Source organism: Miscanthus floridulus, chromosome 8 (genome assembly GCF_019320115.1).
Source record: "Miscanthus floridulus cultivar M001 chromosome 8, ASM1932011v1, whole genome shotgun sequence".
Lineage (NCBI taxonomy): Eukaryota > Viridiplantae > Streptophyta > Magnoliopsida > Poales > Poaceae > Miscanthus > Miscanthus floridulus.
This window is the reverse complement of record NC_089587.1, coordinates 50161219-50175998: the sequence shown is the minus strand read 5'-3', so window position 1 is coordinate 50175998 and position 14780 is coordinate 50161219. Positions and strand designations below refer to the sequence as shown.

The window sequence follows — 14780 nt, the reverse complement described above, 5'->3', positions numbered from 1 at the left end:
GTGTTATGCTCATTTGCTTTGCTTCCGTGTTTAACTCCGATGCAAATGAGCTTTATTACTTGTACTCATGCTTATTTTATACCTTTGGAGTATATTATGTTGGCTTGGGTCATATAAGTTTGCCTAACTCTTTTGTTCTTATTGACAAAAGCTTATATGATCCAAGCATGTTAAAAATCTCAACTCTTTCACATACTCGAGGTGGTATTGTCATCCATCACCAAAAAGGAGGAGATTAAAAGTATTTAGGCCCCTAGTTGGGTTTCGGTAATTAATGACAATACGTGATTACTATGACTAACGTGTATTTTGTAGAGGCAATTAACTTAGGTCACAGTAATAGAGATCGATTGGGCTATCATGGTGGTCATGCCCCTACGATGGAAATCATTTTGGTTTTCAAAGGATGGACGGTAAGGTTAAGGATGGACTAGTTCTAAGTGTCGATTGGAGTTGAAGAGACACTTAGAGTAGTTTAGGACTTTATTTTTCCTTTGGCCATACTATTAAGGGGGGTATGGACGAGTAGCTTAACCTAGGTGAGTCTAGTGAGTTAGGTGTGATGCACACTTGCTAAATCTAGCACTAGGTAGCTCCTATAAAGCCCTTAGATCCATTGGAGCAAACTTCATTCACATATGATCGAGAGTTGAAAGTGAATGGAGGGTCAAATACTGACCGGACGCTGGCTCCGGGGTGATCGGACGCTGGCGCAGAGTTCGGTCAGTTCATTTAATCAAGGTGAAATCGTCTGGTGCGACCGGACGCTGAGTCCCAACGTTCGGTCGACTCTAGTAAGGTTACAGAGAGGGAAAATCACGACCAGACGCATCTGGTCACAACTTAAACAATAGAGTTCGGAGAGAACTGACCGGAGCGTCCGGTCAACATGACCGGAGCGTCCGGTCACCCCGCAGAGGCACATAATGGTTCGTTTTTCAGCCATGGTTATAAATACTTCCTCCATTCGTGTGTGGGGGTACTTTTGCTCATTTCAACAGCTGAGAAACACCTTTGAGAGTGCCAAGAAGAGTAAGGTGCTAGTGAGATGATTGAGATTTGAGAATCCCAAAGAGAGCCCTCATTAGTGAAAGCAAAAGTAGCAAAGTATGCATCCACCCTTCTTATTAGGCTTGTTGTGGTCAAGTGAGAGTTCGTGCTTGTTACTCTTGGTGATTGGGAGCTTGGTGATCATTCGACGGAGCTTGTGGATGACCCAACTCAAGTTGTGAGCGGTTGTGGGTGATTCACCGTGACGGAGTGTCGAAGAATCAACTCGTAGAGAGCACTTGATCCTTGCGCGGATCAAGGGGGAGCTACACCCTTGCGCGGGTGCTCCAACGAGGACTAGTGGAGAGTGGCGACTCTCCGATACCTCGGCAAAACATCGCCGCGTTTCTCTTTCTCTCTTTACTTTGTGCATTTACTTTGAGCAATTCAATTCTTGTCATTTACATTCATAGAATAGACATGCTAGAGTAGGATTGGAACATAGGTTGCTAAACTTTTGTGCGATAGATTAATAGAAACACTTTTTAGGCATAAGGGGTTAATTGGGCTAACCGTAAGATTTAATTATTGTAAAGAAATTTTGAATTAGTCCAATTCAGCCCCTCTCTTGGACATCTTGATCCTTTCACAATCCTTTTAAGTATTTCTTCACTCACTTCATAGAGTGACCTAGGCACCTAGTATCTCCAAAGACAAAGTCAATGGAGCCCTGGATGAAACATTCCTTGAAGTAATGCCGGCCTCTGTCATCATGGAGTGTGTCTTGCCCTCCAAAGAAACCACAACCCCAGAATGCTGCTTGGTCACCATTGATCCTGATTGCCACTGCCTGTGCATCGACAGCGCCAGGCCTTGGAATTGGTGCTACATTCTGGTGTCAAATGATCAGGAGATTTATTAATATAACCCAAGGTGAAGCCTGCAACCTAGGCCTTGTTTAGATGACCTCTAAATTCCAAGTTTTTTCACTCTCTCTCCATCACATCAATTTTTGGACGTATGTATGGAGCATTAAATATAGGTAAAAAAAATAACTAATTGTACAGTTTGGTTGTAAATCACGAGACGAATCTTTTGAGTCTAGTTAGTCCATGATCAAACAAAATTTATCAAATACAAATAAAACGTGCTACAGTGTCCAGATTACAAAAATTTGCAATCTAAACAAGGCCCTAGCAGAATACATTGTGCAGCATCTAGGCAGTTACAATGAAGCTTATGTTCTTCGCAATGAATCCTGATGCGAAAACAGAGACTGAGGCGCTATAGAACGTGTCGTTCGGCGACTTGGCAGTATCGTTCCACGCAATCGCTGTCTGGTCAAACCCCTGCCCTTGGAATGTGATGTTGGGCTTGGAAGCTGGGACTGTCACTTTCCCACTGCAACAACACTGCAGCTTCAGTAGCAGTACACTCAGTAACAGCGCAATGCTGAATTCTGGGAAGGAAATCTCTATCTAAAGGCGTGAACAAGGAGAACTGCTTACAAGTAGATGCCCCTGTTTATCCACACAACATTCCTCTTGCTGCTGTGGCTTGGAACTGCATCGACCGCCGCCTGCACAGTTGTGAATTCACAACAGCCATTGGGGTCGACACAGAAGATCGACACTGCTGGTGTGTCGGGCGGGGGAAAATCGGGTGGGAAATCGTCGCATAGCGGGTTGTATTTATAGCCATACTGATGATGGGTAGAGGTGGAATCAACCGAAAGCGGGTATAATGGAAGGGAAGGCGTTGTAAGATTAACGAGGGCTCCAGGCAATGGAGTGGTTGAGGAGTAGAGATGAGCAGTGGTTGGGAAGTAGAGGTGAGTGTAGAAGAGCAGAAATGCAGCAGCTGCTGCTGCCCCATTGATCTTGGCGCTCATCTGCATAGATGAACTGGGTTCACTATTCGATCCTTGGATTTTGGGGGTCTTTTAACATGATGAAATGAAATGCACTGCACCAAGAAGCTTGAATTGCATGCCTTGCAAACAATCTATCTACTTTCTTCAAGGTTAAGACGTCGCACATGGGGTAGCCTACACAACCACAGCATTTCATAGCTGATGAAAAATTCTTTTCAGGTCATTGTCAGAATCTATGCGCGATCTGACCAAGCTGTTGCTTCAAAGAAGCATGTTCCAGCAGCAGCAGCACTTCATAGGGTATACCCCAGAACAGAAGAAATAATGAAAGTACACTTAAGATCGAGCAATCACTCTAAATCAGGAAGAGAACGAGCTAGATATCGCAGCATTGATCTCGGTAGCTACGCTACCCATGGAATTTAAAGAGCCTAAAAAGAGCATGGGTCATATATTCTGCTGAACGTCGTTCTTGTCAAAGTTGATGTCTTTTTTCAACCTACTCAAGTCCAAACCGTTGGGGTCCCATAGTTTCCCTTCAAAAATAATCTCTCACCTTTTGATGCTTCAGAAGGTCATTAACAGGCAAACTTTTGACTTAGTGCCAATAAGAAACACAAGAACAGGGGCACGTCACCATTATATGGCCTAAAAAGACTCTACACGCTATTGCTTCAAATAAGATTCACTGTTTGCCGCAGAGTCAAGCCAACCACCGGACAGCAGCAACAGTAATTTGCATTGCCAGAAAGATCTAAACAAATTTGCATTGCAGAACTCTACTTTGAACTTTGACTTGCATACGAAACAACTTGAACTTTAATGTTTTGCTCCAGTAGTTAAATCTCACCAAAAAGCGGACTAATTTTTAGTTTTCAACCCAACTAGCAATTAGTTCATTAATTGACAAATGTGAGCTGATATGGACTATTATATGAGTCTATCTAAGAAAGCAACTTGCTTTTAGTCTATGTATCTCATCACTGGATTAAACTTTAGTCCATCTATAAACTTTAGTTTTAGATGATCCAAACAGACTCTTAGTGCACTGAGAACACTAATTTCCATAGTGATTTCCATATGACATGACATGATATGGAAACTACTTCCTCCATTCCAAATTATAAGATGTTTTGACTTTTCTAAATATATTAATTTTACTATGTATCTAAACATCATGTATATTTAAGTACATATCAAAAACTATAAATCTAAAAAAGACAAAACATCTTATAATTTGGAATGAAGGGAGTACTTGCTAGCGTAAGACATAGGATGGCCCTTATTACTAGGTAGAAAACTACTCGTTAGTTTGTCTCCACCATCCGGTCTATTTACATGATGGTGTGTAGTGATTAATATGCATATTTTTTTTATGAATGATTAGGCTAAGCCAACTATCTTCGCTATATGAAAGAAAGTATATATCATCACCAAGCAGTATGTGTAAAGACAAGGGGAACACAGACAAACCCTGCTTGGCATGACACAAGTACGTAATGGGAAACGTCGTAATTGGAAGTGTATTGTCTCCGTGATGTAAACTCTTACATAATTACTCATGTTTCTATCTAAACTAGAAGACTGCCCCGCGCATTGCTACGGGATTATGTTAAAAATAAATCTGTTACATTCATAGCATTACTATATAGTATTCTGTATACTGTTATTTTATTATATTGGATTTGGTAAAATATCGATAAGTAATAGAAGAAAACCAATAAAATATTTGATTAATTATAGAGGAATAGGTGATAAAACAAAGTATTGCACATGATAGAGATGACGTGGACATTTTTTGCAATTAATAAGGGATGATATGGACTTAGTGGGGAATGATGTGGACACCTTGCATGAAGAGATATAACATCTAGGAGGTCACTTAGTGGGGAATGATGTGGACACCTTGCACGAGGAGATAGAACATCTAGTGAGTCACTTAGTGGGAAATGATGTGGATACCTTGCATGAAGAGAAAAATCATCTAGTAGGGTTTAACTTTATAAGAGTATATAGATGCCATGTCGCTTTAGCGTAAGAGTGTATATGTATGCAAACTAAGCATAAGTCAACCCATTTGGTTTCCTACGGTGAAACCTATTTATCCGGTATCGTGGGTTCGTAACCATGACAATCATTGGGTTGTTCAGCGTGGGTCGATGTGTGTGCCTCTGGTGTCCTCGAGCACTCAAAACGCGAGGGTTTATCCTGGTTCGGACCTCTGAACCCTACGTACAACAGCAATGTTCTTCGTGTTAGGAATGCTCAAAATGAGAGTTCTTACAATGGAGGAATAGAGAGGGAGAGATAGGTGTAGGGGAAGCACTGTGCTAGCCTAGGGTTCCGATCAATCCGATCGATCCTTTCTACAAGAGCCCATGCATTCCCTTATATGCCACGAAAGGCGATGGGGGTACAAATCGGGAGGTTTCGTTTAGGGCTTCTCCGTAAATATATTAGGTTCTCGGTCTTTTGGATTGGGACAAACAGAGTACTTGAGAGCCTTGTCATATGTGGTTCTAAGCCTACCACCATGTATGAACTTTTATTTAGCCTTGCCAACTGTTGTGGGCTCTCACTAATGAATATTTTTTCATATATATAACTGTTGTCATATGTATGAACTTCTATTTAGCTTTGTCAGCTGATGTGAGCACTGACCTTAACTATTTGTTGCCCCATTTCTTCTACTAACCATGACAAAAAGAGATTCATCCATATAGAGAAGGGATATTGCTGCATTAATTTATTTTTTCTACTACTATCACTTTCAGTAGAGAAGTTTTTAAGTGATTTGTAAGGAGCTACACATATCACTATGCAACCAATGTCTCCATTTGAGAAAAGAAAGATATGCCGATTGAATGACCCACCTCTATCATCTTATGCCATCAATCTCTTTTCGTATACTACTATGAAAAAAGAGATATCCTTTTACATTTAGTACCACGTTGTACTCTGCTTTGGAGACATTACTGCTGGAAGAGGAACGGATGACGGTGTATTGCATGGACCTCTTGCATACCATGGCATCATCATACAGAAATCCATGTATATAATCTCCCATACGCTTGTTGTGTTTCCCTGTTTGAACTAATAGTATATATAAGCATATGTCCATACTGTTTCTTTCCAATATTTAAGAAATGTCAAATAGGAACTTCTGCATAAAAAAATATCTTCATTGGTAATTTTCATGGCTGATGGTTGCTGGGATATTTCCATTTTTTCATATCAAGTTCAATTACTTATTCTAGCACCGTTTTGTTCAATTGCTTCGTCTCAGTTTCTCAATGCCGGATCCAGAGAATGGGAAAACTGTGGGCTCTGTTATCATTGTCCCTTTTCACAGAACTTTCAAGACTGTTCTGTATTTTTTTTTTGTCTTTTATCACACTGTCATATGTATTTGCAGTCCCTCGGTTATCATGATTTGTTATTCTTCTGCAGATTTTTGCTCCATCTCAGGAGCTGAGCAAGCAAGGGTGTATCCTGGAGGCTGCTATTGAAGCAAGTGCTACTGCAATTATCAATCTCAAGGATAGCCTAAATGAATGGGACAGTAAAGTGGGCGATGGTGACTGTGGAATCACAGTGAGTTAAATTGTGTTTACCAATTCAATTCAATGCTTATTTGACTACTGCTATTTTAGGATTGAGAAATTCACTGCTGTTCTTTTCAGATGTGTAGAGGTGCAACAGCTATTCTTGAAGATATGAAAAAGCGGTAAGTTAAAAGCACTACAAATCATTGGCAAGAAGTTTTTTATTCTTGAAATGTAGATTAGAAATATGATAATTGTGCTGCTGACATGTGATAAAAAGACGATATATGAACTCCCACCTGGTTTTACTAGCTTTAGTATATAACGCTGGTTCTTGTCCAGTGGAAATCATATACATGATGCTGATGATTCTCATTAGTTCTATCACTGTATCACACTTCATTTCCAGCCAGTGCCTTTTTATGTATCATTTTTCTGATATTATAATCGGGTTAGCTAATTTTATGATGTAATTCGTTTTTTCATGTAAAATATGACCAAAATTTAGTGCATTTTTTCTCTATTCCTGTTACCCTATGGATGATGCATCTGGAACAATAAATGAAATTGGGGCAACAATCCGACGGGTGATGGGTGGAACCAGTGGAATCTTGTATGATAATTTGTGCTTTTCGAAGGATGTTTTTATTGTCTCTAGAGGAAATAGATGAGATGGTGAGCTTATCTACGTGAGCTGTTGTAAAGTTTTGGTCAAATTTGTGAAGATGCATGTATGTTTATTAAAGTTGAATCTTAGTTGTGTAGTGACATTTGTATTATTGTGGACAATTGTTAATGGATTAATTTTTATTTTTTTAACCATTTAAAATTGTCTCGTTGGACCGGCTGTCGCTAAAACCATATATACCACCGCACAGTCCGTCGCTAAAAAGTAGCAATGGACTATCTGTCGCTAAAAAGTAGCGATGAACTATCGGTCGCTATGAATATTCAGGGCAGTAGACTGTCTATCGCTAAAAGCATTGTCTGACGCTAAAGATTTTGAGCGACAGGACTTACGGCGTCTGCAGAAGTCTGTCGCTATAACTTTTTAGCGTCAAATTGTCTGTCGCTGTAGCCGCTTTTAGCGTCAGACCATCTATCGCTAATCTTGGTGTTGTGGTGTAGTAGCATTTTGGATTACAATGGCCTAAAGTAATTAGTACTTGCTCCCAAGAAGGTTAGAAATCGTCGTCAGACGCGAGATGAGAAGCAAGCTCAGGTGGACCGAAGCGACAGGAGCCAAACCTAAAATAAAATAAAATAAATAAAACAAAACTGGCGGTTGGAACTGGAAATTGGCGTGCCACCGTGGTCCGTGGAGCTTAAAGGCAAAAAGGGAAAGTGGGCAACGAACGGAACGGCTGCCTAGCTGCTAGAATGAGCCGCATAAATATATACATATATATATGCCGGGGACGGGGAGGGGTGGATGACGACATGGTGTCAACACGGCACCCTGCCCGTGCCCGTGCCCACCCACCAGACGGCTCCTGAGTCTTTCTTACACACTTTTGCATTGAATTTTGCATTGCTGTAAAACATTATTAGATTAGGTGCAACTAATTGCCATATATGTGCAACTTCATCATGTTCATGGCCGTGTGTATGTCGTCAACGTTTTCCTACCTCGATCTGTGGTTCTATAGGCACACGGCTGGTCGTTATAACAATCCTATTCAAGGGCAAATAAAGAAGATAGTCTGTACCTCTGCTTGTTCTGCGTAGTAGTAACATGCATGCGCGGTTTGTTCATGTTGTGTACAACGACGTTCTCCAATAACTAGTTGCACGCATTTGTCAGTAGTTATGTACATCTTGTGTAGTTGCGTTGTGAATTGATGGTACCTCAGTTGGTTAGTTTTTTTTTTGTCGAACCTGTCGAGTTGGATTTAAGTTCTTGGCTTGACACGCGTATTTTTTAGATTTATTTCAAGATTTAACGATGTTGATCTTTTACAGGTATCAGCTCAGTCTTGGCCTTTGGACGTTGCAAATTATGTTGTGTTGTCCGTGTGCCGTAGCTCCGGTGTGTCCTGTCAATCTTCAAGTTCGACTAGTCGGACATGAGTAATGTGCCGACCACCCTTTCTGTATGGTATGGGCTTTTCTTGCTAGGTGTAACCAATGCAAGATAAGTGTATTTTGATCCAAGTTAGCTATTTCGTTATAATATTTATAAGGTATGTTCAGAATTGTTGCTATATTATGTTTATATTATTTATGAGATATTGCACGATGAATTCTGAAATATTCACATGGTATTTTTGAGTTGTCCCTTGAGGTATTCTAATTTTTTTTCATAGTATTTATATCCCATACATTATGTATTTTAATGTTGTATGATGTGTTCTCGATTGATTGCTCATACAGTAGGTTTCATGCAGTATTCATGAAATATTTTATAGTATATCTTAATTTTTCCATGGTATTTATGGTATGCATTTTCTACTACTGAACCTACAATTTTATTGACCAAAATCCGGAATATTATTCTTCTGCTTAAAGTTAGACCGTTTTTCTTACAAATGCAGCCTGAAACCCTAGAACGTTGTTCATGCATAACAAAAAAAAGGTTCTATCTTTATTCGGAGTTTTTTTTTAACAAAGTTTATTAATCTAACTACGCCTAGTGCAGTCTGGTTTTAAAGCATTTATTATAAAAACAATATACTAAAATCAGAATTCGCTTTAGATGCTTAGTTTATGAACATATTTTTTTAGTTTCGTAAAAACCATGACATCAGCAAATTTGACTTTTCCATACCAGCCCCTTCTTGTGTGCGCTGGCTTGTTGGCAACAAGAGTACTCTCTAGATTTTTGTATCGCAAAATGTTTTTTTCTAGATAAACAGTAAAAGTGATGTTCTAGATATAATATATATCTCAATACATAGAAAAGGTATGTATTTAAAAACTCAGTATGACTTAAAATTTGGAACTGAGAGTAATGCATAACCTCTAACCTGAGGAGTGCATGCATGGTAAACTCAACGGTAGGTGATGAAGACCTTGTGCACGTACAACACAAACGCAAAAAGTTATTACACGACTGTCACGACGTCGCACGACGGCACGACCTCCCTCCCGCGGATCTCCTCTCCCTCACGCGCGTCTCCTCTCCCTCCCGCACGTCTCCCTCTCCCTCCCGCACCCGCGACGGAGATGAAGAAGACGATGTTGGCAGCTAGGGTTCCGGCGACCTCCATCTCCTATTCCGGTGGGCTTAGAAGGGGTTGGTTAGGGGGAGGTAGGCTGGCCAGGCGGTGGGGAAGGAAGCCTGGCGGTTCGGGGCCCTTGTGGCAGCAGAGGCGGCCGAGCCAGGGAGGGGCAGGGGCATCTTGGCGTCACCAACAAGCATGGCCATGGCAGAGCTCTGGCAATCCCTAGCGCTCCCACGGCAGGGCGGTGACCGACGGTGGGGGTGAGGACAAGGAGGAGGGCAGGGGTCGAGGACGAGGGCGGGGTGCTCGACGATGAGGGACAGGGCGACGGAGGGGCTCGTGGAGGGAGAAAGGGGCGGGGAGGAGGTAATGATGCGAGGTTGAAGACAAGAACGCACAACCCATCACGCGATAACGTCCTCCCAACACAAAATATTCTAGTTAGATACCATAGGTGGTCTACGTGTATGCCTCATCATTGTTCAAATTATAATACCGTTGTTCGGATAGGTATTATAGCAACCATTTTACATACGAATAAGGAAGAATAAGGGAGCTGCTATATATCAGTCGTCTGATTTTTTCAATTCATTCAAACGACAAATCTCAGTTGTTGGATCTTGATCCAATGCTCCATTGACCCGCCCTATTCCTCTTCTTCCTTCATCCAGTCGCCCCGACCCACGTGACCCTACCTCCGCCGCCGTCCACCACCCTGCCGCGGCGCGGGAGGGTCTCGCTGGAGCTCCGCCAACCCTACCGTGCCTACGGTGGTCTCCTCCTTCCCTTCCCTCCTCGTGTTGTCGCTATCTTCTCCAACTCCGGCGAGCACAACCGTGACGCCCCTGGCGTGACCTAGCCCAACCACCTCCACCGCCGCTAGGACCAGAAGTCGCCCGCCCCTGTTCTCACTGCCCGGTCGGCCTGCCTCTCCCCATAACCCCTTCTATGGCCGCCGGATTTGCAGAAGAAAGAGGGGGAGAGGCCGGAGAGGGAGGCCGCTGCTGCTACCATCGTCGTCGTCGTCTCCGGTGGGGTGCGGACGCGCGCAGGCGTGGGCACAAGGTGGTGGGGGTAGCATGGGCACAGTCGGCCGCGGGGTGCGGGCATCGTAGGCGTGGGAGCGGGTCGCCATTTCAGGCACATTGAGTGTTTGAAACGTGTAAATATAATCAATGAATAACCTCCAAGCTTTGTCTTGGGCAGAAAAACGAAAAACTCGAGCCGTGTCAACAGGGTGGCAAACCTATCCGCTTTTCCAAACAAAACAATCATGACAAAAGGGCCGCGGCAACACCAACGCAGTTGCAGAGGGCCCCACACACCCCGGATCGGACGGTCCACGCTGCTCGGGGCCCACCAGTCCACCACGCTTCGTAGCGGCGATGCAGGAGTGAGCTCACCATGTCACCACACTCGTCACTCGTGTGCGCGTGGAGCTTATAAAGCTCAGCGCGCGCGGGGCGCCGACTCCCTCCTCTGTCCTCTACTCCTCTCACTCGCCAGGCGCACGCCCACGACACGCCATGGACGCCGCGCGAGCTCGGGCTCCTCTTCCCCAGCCGCTGGCGTGGCTCGCCGTGCTACTGCTCCTCGTCCTGGCGACGACGACGCCCGGCCGGGTCGGCGCGGCATCGGCATCGACAGCGACGACGCCCGCGAGCGAGGCGGCCGCGGGGTGCGACTGCGGCGGCGCGGCGGCGGCGGCGATCAAGGAGGAGGACGCGCGCGGGGCGCTGCGGCTCAAGCTCGTGGCGGTGGCGTCCATCCTGGCGTCGGGCGCGGCGGGGGTGCTGGTCCCGCTCCTGGGCCGCTCCGCCTCCGCGCTGCGCCCCGACGGGGACGTCTTCTTTGCCGTCAAGGCGTTCGCCGCGGGGGTCATCCTCGCCACCGGCATGGTGCACATCCTTCCCGCGGCCTTCGACGCGCTCGGCGGCGCCAACAAGGTCGGCGGCGGGTTCCCCTTCGCCGGCCTCGTCGCCATGTGCTCCGCCATGGTCACCATGATGGTCGACTCCGTCGCCGCGGGATACTACCAGCGCTCGCACTTCAAAAAGGCGCGCCCCGTAGATGACGCCGCCACCGACGGCCTGCACGGCGCGGCGCCCGGCGGGGACGAGGAGGGCGCCGCCGGGCACGCCGGCCACGTCCACGTGCACACGCACGCGACGCATGGCCACGCGCACGGCCAGGCCCACGATCACGGAGGACACGGCCACGCCGGCCCGCCCTCGCCTCAGGATGCCTCCTCCGTCGCCGTGTCCATCAGGCACAGGGTGATCTCTCAGGTGAGCACCTTCCCTTCCCTCAATATCGATTCACAAGAGAAAGAAAAAAATCTGGTGAAAGTTTCCAATAATCTGGCATGCTAATGATTCAAACATTCCAACTTGGACTGAGACAGGATATATATTAAGCAAAAAGATATGACGAGCTACTTCGATTTGGCACCAATCATTTCAACAAGAACACACGCCATGCCATGCCATGCCATGAATGAAGATACAAAAAACGTGTCCTTTTCCCTAAACACAATCCATCAATACCTACTTTGAATCTAGTAGGAGTGAACACAATGATAATAAGAAATAATACGTGTCATCTGTCTATAACAAGATGCTCTGATAAATGACAGTAGTAGTTGTTAGCAGTCAAAACTCAAAACTGATTGATTGGGCTGATTGAAACACTACTCTGAATACCAACAGAGTAAAAGAGGCACTACTAGTGCAGTAGTCCTCATTCTCTACCGTACAAAAGCTCATGTTCTTGGGCTGATTGATTGGAATTGGAATTCAAATCAGTGCTCGTGGATGAAAGAGACAAATCAGTGCATAGCTCTAGCAGTACCCATAGGCTTGTGTACTGTCTCCGTCCGAGGAAGGGGACGCTGTCCCCGCCGTTGGTGCTAAAGGCAGAGAATCCTGCTGCAGACAAGTGGAACAGAACAATGCCTTCTTCTTCCCCAGCCTCATAATCAAGCCCCCCCTTTGCAGATTCTTCAACCAACATGGTAGGAGTATTTACTCAATCAATAACCATAAGTGAAACTCTGTGGTGGTGGTGGTGGTGCAGGTTCTGGAGCTGGGAATCCTGGTGCACTCGGTGATCATCGGCGTGTCCCTGGGCGCCTCGCTGAGGCCGTCCACCATCAGGCCCCTCGTTGGAGCTCTCAGCTTCCACCAGTTCTTCGAGGGCATAGGCCTTGGCGGCTGCATTGTTCAGGTATGTAACCTTCTCTATTTACACTTCACACTGAAGTGAAGAGTGACCATCATTCAGGGAAAGAAATTTAGATGCTTATTAATCAGATACTGAAGGACGCATAGGTGGCATGACAGCCATAGGAGGGGATGCCCCACTAACAGAAATGCGCAAAAGGTGACAAATAGACCGAGATATTTGTAGTGAAGAGGTTGGGCTTATCCTATCACTAGCGACATTGTACAAAGTGAGGAGAGGACCAAGAAGTAGGACCATCAATCATTGAAACAATCATAGTTCATAACTCCTTACTGAGCAGTTACTGCCACTGTACCAGTGGCTGTGGCTCACTGCCATTTTTTGCGTATCAGCTTCACGTGATAACGGGTCAGGTCAAGGATAACGGAAATTGTCAGTTCGACGGTGGTTTTATTGGGTGGGTTTTCAGAACTGGAGCTGGTCAGTTACTCAGTCACCTTTCATTTTAGGTGTTGAGATTTAACCTGTAGCTTAACTGGAATCTTATATTCCAGATTTGGGGCAGAACTGTACTGTGAGCAAATTCAGAACCCCTTCAACCTTCATCATTCAATGAACAGAATTGGAAAAGAACAAATTCAGACTTCTTGTATTATACTAGCATAAATAATTATAACTTCTTATTACTGCAGGCAAAGTTCAAGGCGAGAGCGACCGTGATCATGGCGATCTTCTTCTCCCTCACCGCTCCCATGGGCATCGCGCTGGGGATCGCCATCACTTCCAGCTACAGCAAGCACAGCGCCACCGCTCTCGTGGTCGAAGGGGTCTTCAACGCAGCTGCAGCAGGGATTCTGATCTACATGTCGCTTGTAGATCTCCTAGCAGCAGATTTCAGCAACCCAAGGCTGCAAACAAACATGAAGCTTCAGCTGGCGACGTACATCGCCCTTTTCCTCGGCGCAGGGCTCATGTCATTTCTCGCCAAATGGGCGTAGAAGATAGTCAGATACATCTTCAGAGATGCCGCGGACTGTAATTCTCCGCATTGTCGTTGCTAAGGACCACGGATGCAGTTTATGGCCACCGGGGTATTTTTTGTCGTAGCCACTACACATCAATTTCTGTAGAATCTCCATCAACCAGAATTTTGGTGCGCAAAAAGGTGAGCAAGAAGGCCTGGATGTGACCAAAGTTCTAGAGTTGAAGGACATTGCTAGAGAAGTCAAAATGTGAATCTTGCATAATGGTGTGCTCCCATGAGGATGCCAACCAAATAGGTGTAGTAATATACAAGAATGAAATGATGGTGGAGAATAGTTGTTCTTCAATGATCTTTGGGGGCTAAATATCTGTAGAAGGGTCGACTTCCTTTAGGAGGGAACTGCAGTGTACATAGTAATTGTTATCACGGTTCCTCCTTTTTGCTGGATCAAACTTCCATGGAAATCTGTTCACTGAAGAATCAGTTTAAACCCAGGAATGGTACTATTTCTCTAATAGGTGTGACTGTTGATTGAGAAAGTGAAATTTGAATTGAAGATTTTTTTTTTCCTTGAACCTTCATATTTCCCTAGATAGAAGTGATTTAAAGTTGAAGAATTCAAACCTTGGCTTCAAACTTTTTCATGCAATAATTATTGTACTTTTGTGTCTGTCATGTTGGGTCTGTCCACCAGGAAAATGACAGGTTCCACACATAATGCCCTTGTACGAAGGTTCTGAGAGTTTAAGTTGTTAGTTTCCTCAGGAAAATGACAGGTTCCAAACATATGCCCTTCGTAGAACCTGAAACACGGCACTGAGAGTTTAAGTTGTTATTACACACACCGAAAGGTCTGATTTGATTGTGCATCGTTAGCGGTATGATGCTGCATTACGTAGACATTTAGCCGTTGACAGGTATGTCGTTGATGCATAGATTCCATTCTCTGCAGAATTGACTGAAGAAGTGAATATGTGCAAAGGAGTTGGGGGCCGTCCAAGCTGAGATCAGAAGACAGAGGTACGCAGAACCTGAGGAAG

At 44.7% G+C, this 14780-nt stretch overlaps 2 protein-coding genes across 2 annotated transcripts; one reads left to right on the top strand and one right to left on the bottom strand.

Annotated features, from left to right (window-relative positions):
• Positions 1-2207: 2207 nt before the first annotated feature.
• On the bottom strand, positions 2208-2881 carry LOC136469034 (probable pectinesterase 8). The gene is made up of 2 exons (XM_066467382.1): positions 2499-2881; positions 2208-2391 (listed from the first exon to the last, which is right to left on the bottom strand). The coding sequence occupies exons 1-2, from the start codon at positions 2879-2881 to the stop codon at positions 2208-2210; spliced, it is 567 nt and encodes a 188-aa protein (XP_066323479.1).
• Positions 2882-11034: 8153 nt separating this feature from the next.
• LOC136476351 (zinc transporter 4-like) lies at positions 11035-14266 on the top strand. Its single transcript, XM_066474149.1, has 3 exons — positions 11035-11860; positions 12648-12797; positions 13448-14266. Exons 1-3 carry the CDS (start codon positions 11099-11101, stop codon positions 13751-13753), a joined length of 1218 nt encoding a protein of 405 aa, XP_066330246.1. The 5' UTR covers positions 11035-11098; the 3' UTR covers positions 13754-14266.
• The last annotated feature ends 514 nt before the right edge of the window (positions 14267-14780 follow it).

Bases quoted from the DNA above. Each gene is read 5' to 3' on its own strand.
- LOC136469034 (XM_066467382.1), bottom strand. From the start codon at position 2,881: ATGAGCGCCAAGATCAATGGGGCAGCAGCAGCTGCTGCATTTCTGCTC. The intron at 2,392-2,498 runs GTAAGCAGTTCT...GTGTTGTTGCAG, and splicing joins ATAAACAGGGGCATCTACTT to TGGGAAAGTGACAGTCCCAG.
- LOC136476351 (XM_066474149.1), top strand. From the start codon at position 11,099: ATGGACGCCGCGCGAGCTCGGGCTCCTCTTCCCCAGCCGCTGGCGTGG. The intron at 11,861-12,647 runs GTGAGCACCTTC...GTGGTGGTGCAG, and splicing joins GGCACAGGGTGATCTCTCAG to GTTCTGGAGCTGGGAATCCT. The intron at 12,798-13,447 runs GTATGTAACCTT...TTATTACTGCAG, and splicing joins TTGGCGGCTGCATTGTTCAG to GCAAAGTTCAAGGCGAGAGC.